The 11018-nt window shown below is 48.1% G+C and overlaps 1 protein-coding gene across 2 annotated transcripts in view; it reads right to left on the bottom strand.

The window, feature by feature from the left end:
• Window positions 1-2482: 2482 nt before the first annotated feature.
• The window catches only part of EDEM1 (ER degradation enhancing alpha-mannosidase like protein 1), a 29110-nt gene continuing 20574 nt past the window's right edge, over window positions 2483-11018 (bottom strand). The window contains exons 10-12 of one of the 2 annotated variants that reach the window (XM_069476049.1): window positions 10198-10294; window positions 7917-8120; window positions 2483-5384 (exon numbers count right to left, since the gene is read on the bottom strand). In XM_069476049.1, coding sequence (XP_069332150.1) covers window positions 5295-5384; window positions 7917-8120; window positions 10198-10294 — 391 coding nt within the window. In that variant the 3' untranslated portion in view covers window positions 2483-5294. Of the gene's footprint in view, window positions 5385-7916; window positions 8121-10197; window positions 10295-11018 lie in introns of those variants that run through there. The other variant, XM_069476051.1, reaches the window with a different exon arrangement.

Here is an 11018-nt window from a genome sequence, read left to right as displayed (position 1 = left end):
CTAATCCAATCATGTATTGATGGGCATTTGAAGACCTTAACTTTTAACTTCCCTGGATCCGTGTTTCCCAGATGGCCATTCCCAGCTTTGGGCTCCATAAACTCTATACTTAATCATATTTTCCGAATGTCGTTATTCAAGGTTGATAGCACCAAACAGAGAGCTTGAGGCCACTGGCTCCAACGGGTTCAGCTGTGACCAGAAGCAAGGTTTCCCATTCCAGCGTCCTCAGCTGGAAACATGGCATGACAGAACTTACCGGTCAGGATTTGGGTGACGTTTGAATGTGACAGGCTTTTAAGCCACCTGTGTACACACACAGACACTCACATGCACACACACACACACACACACACACACACACAGCGTGGGTCCAGAGTTCCTGCTGTCAACCGGACACTCTACTGTGGTGTTTGCACAGGACTGCTTGGCTCCCCGACCCCACAGATGGCCGAGGGCCCGGTGCTCACACCATTGAGGCACCCAGAGAGGGAAGGCAGGGACCAAGACAGTACCTGTGGCTCTTCACCTGCCCCTGGGCGTACTGGGCCTGCTTGGCTTTGTCAAGAGGATCACCAACCCACAGGACTTCACCAACACTCCCCCACGCCCCATGGGGCAGAGCTGCGACATCAGCAAGGCGCTCCCAACCTCAAGACTCTCTACTTCGCCCCGTCATGCTTTATGGTCTTTAAAAATGTCCATCAGGATTGCCGGTGACCCAAAGCAAGGACACCGAGCTGTCACAGGGCAGGAGCAGCTCTCTCCCTTGAGATCCCACCCCAGCCCTGGTGGCAGTGCAGGGAGGGAGGCAGCCCTCTGAGCTCCCCACCCGCACACTCCCCTGGGTCGCTGCTTAACTCAGAGTGAGGAGCAACGAGGCAGCTTGCTTGAGATAACACAGAAAACTGGTCCTGGAACACAGATATACTCAGGCAATTGGCAACAAGAGTTGAGAAGGAGTCAGTGCCCGGGAGAAAGGAGGCTTCTGCAGAGGGGAAGGCCAGGGACAGGACAAAGATCATGGAAAACGGTTCTGACCCGCATGGGAAAGGCATTTAAATGGACCGGTGAGAGGGACAGAAATGGAGCGGAACCCCACGGGAAGACATTACCCAGGGCTTAGCCGTAAGCCCTAAATCTATTCATCTAGATTTAGTTTTCTTTAAAGACTTATTCTCTTGTTTGTCCTGCATGTAATGTGTATATATGAGTATATAAAGGAGAAACAAGATGACAACTCAAAAAAAAAAACTTTTAATAAAAATTACTTATAAAAATCCTAATAAATTTCAAAGAGCAAGATATTTCTTATTACATTTATAAAAGAACATTTGGTCCTTTTACAAAAAGCTCCCTTTTAATTTAAATACATTTCTTATTTACAGATTAAACATAAAATATTATCTATCGTTGCAAAGCATATTGCACATTACAGAGAGAAGCATTTGTGTATTTCAGTAAGTTTTCCCAGAGTTTCCAACTCTAGATTTTGTAAAAACAGATTTACCTTTCTTGTGCATAATAAATAAAAATGCAGCTTGTGTTTTGCTATTTAAAACTAAAACAAAATAATCTTTAAAAATATTATTCCTCTGCCTCTCAGAAAGAGATGGGGGCGGGGAATGAGGGAGTTCCACAGGTACTTGACACTTTTGCCAGATTCACACCCAAGTTCAAGTGGGAGCGTAACCCTGAGCCCTGGGAAACCTGGGGCCCCGGCCCAGCCCCCTTCTCACTCTCACAGGGTCCCTGCCCTGCAGGGAAGAGGCACTACAGTAGGAGCTGGATGTCTGGGGATGGAAAAAGAAAGCTTGGGGTTTTCTTCCAACGGCCTTGCTCAGCCACCCTGTGGCTAAGGCAATCACTCAGCCCTACCTTTTAACCAGCACTAAATCTGAACAAAAGACTTCTGTTTTTGACAAAAGGGAAAGACCTCTGGAGCCCTCTGCAAAGAAGGGAATGTCTGATGTTGAGCCTACAAAATCCTAAGTGAGGAACTGCAGTTGGCGCATTTAGTAAACTGAGCTAAGAAACAGTTAAGAGGGGTATTTTCCTTGGGTGGAGGAAGAGGGAGCTGGGGAGGCAGATCGAGGCCCTCAGATCACCCAACTGCACTTACCAAACCGGTAACCATAGACTCTCCGCTCACAGTCACCTGCACAGACACCACACTGGTGCATTTTTCTTTAAATACATAGAAGACTGTTTAAGTGTCACGTGCACAGTCCTCCAGGCAGGACAAGCAAAGCCCAGGTCATCATCAGAACCTGGGGATTCAGTTACAAAAAGAAAACGTCCTGGCAGAAGAGCTGGAAAAGAACTGGAGGAAAGGTTTGAAAACAGAAGCTGGTTTTTCACAACTGGAAAGCTCGCAAACCCTTCCTTCATCTCCTACTCTTCCAGAACAGATTCTTCAGTCGCACCACCCAAAGCAGCAAAAAGCCTGTTGTGTCATGACCCGAAACTTTGCTGCGGGAGAATTCAAATCCATCAAGCCTAACTTTCTACAACAGCTCTGCAAACCATTTTCATGACCAAAGCCGACACTAGACACTGGCTACAAGTGTGCGTATGAAGACGGTCCGGGCTCACAGCTGTTGCAAAAGATGAATTCCATTCAGATTCAAGACATTCCTGGGGCAAAGCACAGGGACTTTCTCTGACATTCCTGTCCTCAGGCCTCCCCAGCCCAGCATTTTAGAACACAGAATAGAGGGAAGGGCAAAAGCCCTGCAAGATATTTCACAGTTGTTGACATTCTGATTTTCAAAAAGAAAACAAGTAAGCTGCTTTGAACTTGGCTCAAAGAACCTTCTTTTTATGACTGGCACTAGACAGCATTCTGGCATCTAGCCCCACAAATCACTGACTACACAGCATCAAACCTTTGACTGGGTAGTCTGGAAGCTCAATAACCAGGATTAATACGCAGTAATTCACTCCCCCTCAGTCTCACCAATTGCAATTAACTCCAGGACCCAGAAGTCAAGAAGGATTGAGATGAGACTTAATGCAGAACATGCCTCGCGGCGGCCTGCAGCCCCTGAGATGCATCTGCAGAGCTCAGGGCACGTGGTGCTGCCAGGCGCAGGTCCCTGTTCCAAGGGCACAAGGAGGAAGAGACGCCCAAGCTTGCTCAGAGTGACAGGCAAAGGGCCCAGATGAGAAAAGGGACACTGGAGTGCTCACATACCACTGGGGCCACAGACACCAGAGAGGGACAGGAGGAGGCTGTCAAAAGAGAAAACAGAGTGAAGAATTCACTTCCTTCCCTGATAGGTCATTCTCCCAAGTGAGTCACTAACAGTCCCACCTCTCTTTGTCCAGAAAAAGGGTACAGGGGGGTGTGTGTGTGTGTGTGTGTGTGTGTGTGTTTAACATTTTGACTGGGTCAATAGAAATATTTAAAAAATATATAGCATTCTCAAAGTTTTCTATTCAGTAGATGAGACACTGTGGATAAAGGGAATAAAGCTTCTGAAATGAGAAAAAAGCAAAATAGAAGCATTCAATTGTTTCTGCTTTAAAACAATTTGCACAGTAAATGTCTAAAAGATAGAGATGACACATTTATTACTAAAAATCACCTTTTTAAAAATCTCACAGAACTGAATTATATATCTATTTTAAAAACAGTCACTGAAATATTCAAGAAGGAATAAAATTTCTGCTTTTTGACTAAAAATGCCACGTAATCTTACATGGTGCTTATTTCCAGCTTTAAAAAGACCAAAAGGAAATCATCTGAAGTGTGCAGTGACTGGTGAGAAATGTGCTGTGTGAGGGTGGAGGTTTTCTGGAGATTTCCTGCCCTTTCTACTGGATGCATCTCGACCCCTGACCCGCATGACAGTCAGATGAGGAGTCAAGTGCAGCTCTGGCAGGTGTGTATCAGTGGAGATTCAAAGAGAGATGCTTCTGTTCTAGCTAAGGAAATGATAACAAAAAAGAAGGCATTTTAGCACAACTTCCTCCTTCTATATGCTTCCTTAAATTAACAGGTTGAAAGGCAAGAACTGGCTAAGCAATTTCCAGGATTTTTCTAACTAACACCCACCCCCCTCCCCCTTTCACCATGTCCCGCCACGTGGCAACACCAAACAAGCCTGCAGAAACCACAGCAATAGCTTCGACATCCAGTGGCCCAAACCAAAACCCATATAAGGCACTAATCTAAAGCCTATATTACATAGAAAAATGGCTCAAGAATGCTAAAAAGTCATCTGATCATGTCTTTCTCCCTGACTTAGCTAATTGGCACTAGACACAGGAAACAAAAACAAAACAAAACGCTAACACAAATAAGATCAGAATTCTTGGTTCGGAAATACGAGAAAGATGGAAGCTCAGACAATCTTAGGTATTTTTTCTCTCCTTAAAAGGCACCTGGTTCTGGAACTATGGGAGTTCATCAGGTAAGTTCATGTTCAAAATAAACGCAAAACGCCATCCAAAAGATCTGCTAACCTCTTATACCATGACATAACAACTTAAGAGACTAAGACTGGTAAGATCATTATTCTTAAGCAAATAATCTGTAACACTGTGAAGATTACTGTGGGGCATAAATGAATAACTGGATGGTTTTCTTTTTGCCATGATGGGATCCCTAAAACCATGGCTGGCTATCTGGGGGAGAGCCCAATTATCCAATAAGAGAAAGTATGACATTTTCAATGCAATTAAGTAGGGGTACCAAGTGAACCTCAGGCCCCTTTGCATGGGAATTTCATCCCCAATCCTCTAACAAAGAAGTAGCTAGCTGGGCATAGTGGCACATGCCTGTTAGTCCCAGCTCCTCAGGAGGGAGGCAGAAGGATCACTTGAGCTCAGGAGTTCGAGACCAGCCTGGGGAATACAGTGAGACCCCATCTCAAAAAAATAAAAATAAATAGTAATAATAAAGAATAAAAAAGTAGCAATACTGCAGTATAGCATGTGCCTGAAAAATGAAGAGTCTTAGATTCTAAAGTATGAAGCTGTGAACATCAATCCAAAGATGCTCCATCTATTGTGCTTAGCAACATCAGCATGTCGTAAGAAGCCAATTTCCATATACCTTCTCATTTTAAATTATATCCTTAGGAAAAACAGGGCATTTTATTTAATGGAAAAAGAACACTGAAGTGCGCAAGAATTAACCAGATGTGGGTGAGGAGTTGGCTAGAAATTCCTACACCATCATGGACGGCCAGACATCCATCCCCTTCCACTTCAGACTGGATTTTGGTGTGGTCTGGGTTCAGCTGTTTAGGTCTGCTTTGAGATGAGGCCACACAGAGTAGAACAGATCAAATCAAGCCAACCATCTGATCAATCTGTCGCATGTAGATACTCTTTAAGGGCAGGGAGTATCTCCTCTCATCAGGAACACGATTGCACTAGAAAGACAAAAATGAGGGAAAATGTGAATTTTGAATTAACACCGCACGTGTCGATCTCTCAGGAAATGTGGGTGGATGACTTGGATCCAGGGTGTCTCAACCTGGGCACTACTGACATTTGGGGGCAGACACCTGTTGCAGAGCTGTCCTGGTGTTGCAGGACAGTCAGCAGGATCCTGGGCCTCTCCCAATAGGTGGCAACTCCTGCCCTTCAGCTGTAACCACCAAAAATGTCTCCAGGGACTGCCCAATGTACCTTGAGGAACAAATTCACAGCCAGCTGAAAACCACCGAGATAATACGCTCACCCCACAGGTAAGGAAACGGGAGATGCAGGGAGGCTAAAAGACATAACAGCAAGAGCTTAGCCAGGACCAGGACCAAAAGTATCCCACGGGTCCTTAATCCACCCAGAATTTCAGAAAATATTTTAGCTATTTGAAAATACTGTGTTTTTCTGAGTTATGTTCTTCTCGTTCACTGTTAAATTCTTTTTTTTTTTTTGAGACAGAGTCTCACTCTGTTGCCCGGGCTAGAGTGAGTGCCGTGGCGTCAGCCTAGCTCACAGCAACCTCAAACTCCTGGGCTTAAGCCATCCTACTGCCTCAGCCTCCCGAGTAGCTGGGACTACAGGCATGTGCCACCATGCCCGGCTAATTTTTTTTATATATATATATTTTAGTTGTCCAGATAATTTCTTTCTATTTTTAGTAGAGACGGGGTCTCACTCTTGCTCAGGCTGGTCTCAAACTCCTGACCTCGAGCGATCCACCCGCCTCGGCCTCCCAGAGTGCTAGGATTACAGGCGTGAGCCACCGCGCCCAGCCGTTCACTGTTAAATTCTAAATGTTGAAGATTACTATTTTCTTTTTTTAATTAAAGATCTTTTTTGCCCCTCAAAAGAGATGTGGGTCTTGAGAATCCACCAAGGGTGTCACCCTGGAAGCAGCTGTCCACATACGTCCTTTACACGCTGCTTCTCCAAGGAAACGTTTTCCCCGTGCTCTGTGCTTGAACCCTCTACGCCTTGCTCCTCACCCCGACAAGATCAAGACTGGCAGGGCCTTCCGCTGGTCCCAACCTCCTGTCACCCCCACCGCTGTGTTTCCGCAGCTTCTGTTCCTTCTGCCTGAACGCCCCTTCCTGGGAAGCTCCTCAACCTTCACGGACCTGCTAATGAGTGACCTCTCAGCGAAGCCCTCCTGGAGTTTCTCTGGCAGAGTGCTCCCTCTGTGTTTCAGGCACTCCTGACAAGGCCCAGGGAGGAACCGGGAGCCCCTCTGATCGGCCTCATCCAGTGCCTGACGGGACCAGACCTATTAGTGAGTGCGGCAGGCCGGAGGTGTCTCCTTCCAAAAAGAGAAGACACGGCCTGGGTCCAAATCCTGGCTCCCCCACACGGCTCCACCATGTGACCTGAACCTCTCCATGCCTCCCTTTCTTCGTCTGTAAAATGGGGACATTAAAAGTGCCCACCCCCCGCAGAGCCACTGTAACAAGGACATAAGCTGACGTACGCAAGCATTTGGAACAGTGCTGCATATGGTAAGATGACGTCAAGTGCTGGCTCGTTCACCCTCCTCCCCTCCTTCTCCATTAGGCTCTGTCCACCTAATCAACACCCTGCGGCCCAATGGGAGTGTAGGGGCCTGTGTACGCTCCGGCCTGTCAACGGGGCCCAGAGCCTGATGGTGCTGGCCCTCACCCAGGCACCAAGGGAAGGTGAAGCACAGCCTGTGACGAAAGGGCGCCCCAGCCACGGCCAGCAGTCTGTGGGGAGGTGGCCAAACTCTGACAGCTGAGCCACCGTAGGACAGCAAGACTGGAGGTTGACTGGGTCCACATTTCCCTATCCTCACTTCCAAACCATCCTGCTGGATTCAAATCAGTACAACTACCCGGGACTTCCACTGGGGACACAAGGACTTCCATTTCCAAGTCTTTCCCACTGCTCGCCAGGATAATCTAGGGCTGCGAATGAAGCCCCACCTCAAATGAAAGCGAGTGCCTGCTGTACTCGGGAGGATCTTCATTAAAAGACACAGTGACTCTGATTGCTTTCCTTCCCCCTCCGGCTGGAAGGCGGTTTGCCCTCCAGGCCCCCTGGTGGGTTACATCAGCAGCCCCCTCGCCCTCTGGCTTCTGGTGGGGCTGCCAAGGACAAGCTCCCGCAGATCAGGAGGTGGGCAGGGGCGAGTGCAGACCCCGCTGCCTCCCTTCCGGCAAGGTCACCGGAGCCAGATCCAGGCATTGGCTCCTGCCACTCCCTCCCACAGGGCTCCCTCCGTCCAGGTTCCTCTGACCACACTCTCTGCTGGCCTCTGCAGCCAGGAGCGACAGTGCCAGGAGCAACAGTGCCTCCACTGCCTCTGCGGTTTCCCTGCACCCTGACAACTCCTACCAAGTGGTCTCTTTATGAAACTCTTCAAGTCACCCCATCTGCGTGTATTTGCGGTCAGGAATTCTGAATGACAAAGGAATTAGGGGCATTTTCTCTTCCTCCACACACAAGCCACCCCTGGAACTCACATTGGAGCTAGAGTTGATGACTTTCAACTCGTGAGATTTAGGCCTGTGCACAGACTTTCCCTCTTGGTCCTGCGCTTCCTCTTCCGAGAAGAATTCCTTCCAGGGTGACTCCCGAAGATGTTTGTCCACAGACACGATGTGTCCCTCCGTTGTAAACATGTATTTGGTTCCAGATTTGTGCACCGGATTCTCCTCATCAAACAGCTAGAGGGAAAGAAAGAAAAGAAAGAAAGAAAGAAAAGAGAGAGAGATAAAGAGAGAAAAAAGAAAAGAAAAGGCAAGGCAAGGCAAAGAAAGAAAGATACAATCAGTAACTGTAACAGTTTGGAACTCACAGGAGTATGTCCCAGCTACTCAGGGAGCAGAACTTGCTTGGATCTCACGCTTTTTGCAGACAAGCAGACGAAAAGGCATCAATTAGCAACCGCAGTTCCCAGCCTGGGCTGCAGGACAGAATCCCCTCGATGCCTGGACCTGCCCCACCCAGACCTAAGGATTCAGAAACCCCATGGCTAAGACCCAAGCGCAGGGAGTCTATAAAAGCTCACTGGATGATTCCCATAAGCAGCCCTGTGAGTTCTCAGGCTGGAATTCTAGAACTACTGCCACCCCCAACACACACACACCTACAACCTGTAAATACTGGAGACGAAGCAAGTGTCTTATTTGTCACCCTCTCCCCAGGGCCCAGCACTGAGCCCGACACATCTGCCAACACTGAGTTCATGTCTCGGGTCAGAACGTGGGGTGGGCTCACCGTGAACTGGGCTCTGAGGACGCAGTGGCCACGAGGCAGTCCTTTCCCTCAACCATGGCCACGGGACGGGATAAAAGAGGGTGTGCCAGGTGCCCCCGCAAAGACGTGGGGATGAGGCAGTGCAGGACAAGGCAGGAGGAGGGTGAATGCTGAGTGAGTGAATACCTAGAAATCCTCAGAGGTGGAAGAAACCTTGTTTGCTCACCTGAACTGCTTCACAGATAAGGAAAACTGGGACTCTGTGCAGCTTGTCAGTATTCACACAGTAACAGGAAGGGAATGGGGGAGACCCCAGGTTTTCTCCTCCTGACTCTGCATTCTTTCCTCACGCACACCCTAGGGGGTCTCCTTCCTTTACTCCAAAACTGGCCCTGTCAGTGTCCTTCTGACACCCGTGGCTGCTGGACGGAGATCCTCAGCCAGGCTCCTCAGCTGACCCAAGCCGCCTGCACCGAGTGCGAACCACCACGCACCAAGGGGTCTGGCGGCAGGACCACATGGGCTGCTGGGGGACACGCCTCCTCTGTGGCCTTCTATGAAGTGACTCCAGACACAAAAGAGTCGTCTTAAAGGATTAGACCCGTAGCTCCAAAACCTGGCTTGTACAGAATCACTGGAGGTACTTGTCAAAATTATAGATTCCTGAGCCCACTTATTCTAAAGATTCTAACTCAAGGGCCCCGGGTGATTCTGACCCACCGGGCCCCAGGCCTGGGAACCACGGAACTGAGTAACACAACTTATCACAGCTGCTATCCCTGAACCTCAGCCCCGCTGCTCAGTCGCCACGCTGTTTCCTACCCAGGAAATCCCGCCCCCTGGGCCTTTGGAAGCCTTTCATACATAGCCATACCGAGAGAAGTCTGCCACAGATAAGCAGGAGGGCAGGCACAAGTGCACAGGCACCTACACACGTGTGGCAGACCCACGAGGTGGAAAGAGCACCGGACAGAGAGGCAGGACCGTGGTTCACACCTCAGCTCTGCCACAGTCACCCCAAGACCTCAGGCAAGTCGCCCGACCTTCCCTTGCAGGCTGCAGTTCCTGTGCGGGGAGGAATGCACGCTGACTCGGTGATCTCAAAGGCTCCTTCCAGGTCCAGAAGTCCTCCCCTCTCTCCCTCCCCACAACACCAATGCACGACTGAGGATGTGTGTATGGAAAGAGACGGCTGGGCCAGGATCACGAAGGTCACGAGAGGTGAGGAAGAGCTATAAACACCGCACTCGCCCTCAGCCAAGCCCTCCCAGACACGGCACTAACACTGGTCCTCTATCAGCCGCTACCAGCACTTCACACAATTTGTGACCACAGTTCATTTCTTTGTTTACTTGACAAATGACTCCCCCATGAGTTGGAAACCATGAAGGAAGACAGCAGTATCCTTTTGTTCCGAGAGTGCCTGTATCCCTGGGCATGCACAGTGTAGCTGTGCCCAGTGAATATCCGTTAGGTACCAGTCTGCACGAATGCTTGCTCTAAGCAGCACTAAATATTCCCATGTTACTCTTGCAATGCACTTACCAGATACAAGTATTTACACGTCTCGCTGAGGAAGAAGCTCTCCATGCGGTCCTCTGTGGACTTGTCGATGACGTGGTGCAGCGTGGCGTACCCACATCTACGAGACAACACCCGTCAGCCCTGCGTCTCCTCCTCCCCACCTGCTGATTCATTTCAGAGGCAGAAGTATTCTCTTCACAGAATAATCAAGCAAATCCTCTCACACCATACGAAAAAAACGATGTTCACATAGAAGGGCTCTCCTGAGTTATCTATATAACTGTTTAAAAAGTGCTTTGGCTGCTAAATCATCAGCTTAGCTGCAGTCTGGAGGGGGGGGAATTAGTGGAAGGTGTTGGCCAAAAGCCTAACATGGCACCAAGAAAATGACTGGCAACATATTTAGGACTAATCTGAAATTTTAGTACCAATACTTGTATAATTGACTTGCTATTTGGGTATTCTAAAATAGTATTTTGTAAGAAAATACTTATAGTGGGTAAAAAAAAGGTCACAAAATTGAAATATAGAGTATGTGTTTTATATATACATATATACACACATCATATATACAAATACATAAAAAAGATTGTAAGTATATATACTTCAATGCTGACTATAGTTATCTCTGTATGTGGAGATTACAGTGAAAACATTCTACCTCTTTATATTTTCTGTACTCCCTAAACAGTTTAGTGTATGTATTCTCTGTATAACTAGGGGAAATAAGTTACTTAAAAGGAACACACATAATCTGCTAGAACCTCACAGAAAAAAGGGGGGGAGGGCAAAAAAGCAATTCCCACGATAATGGAAAGGTTCTACTGCACCAAAAGGTAGAC

Source organism: Eulemur rufifrons, chromosome 7 (assembly GCF_041146395.1).
Source record: "Eulemur rufifrons isolate Redbay chromosome 7, OSU_ERuf_1, whole genome shotgun sequence".
Taxonomy (NCBI): Eukaryota; Metazoa; Chordata; class Mammalia; order Primates; family Lemuridae; genus Eulemur; species Eulemur rufifrons.
The sequence above is the reverse complement of the archived record's forward strand: the minus strand, read 5'-3'. Positions and strand labels throughout refer to the sequence as shown.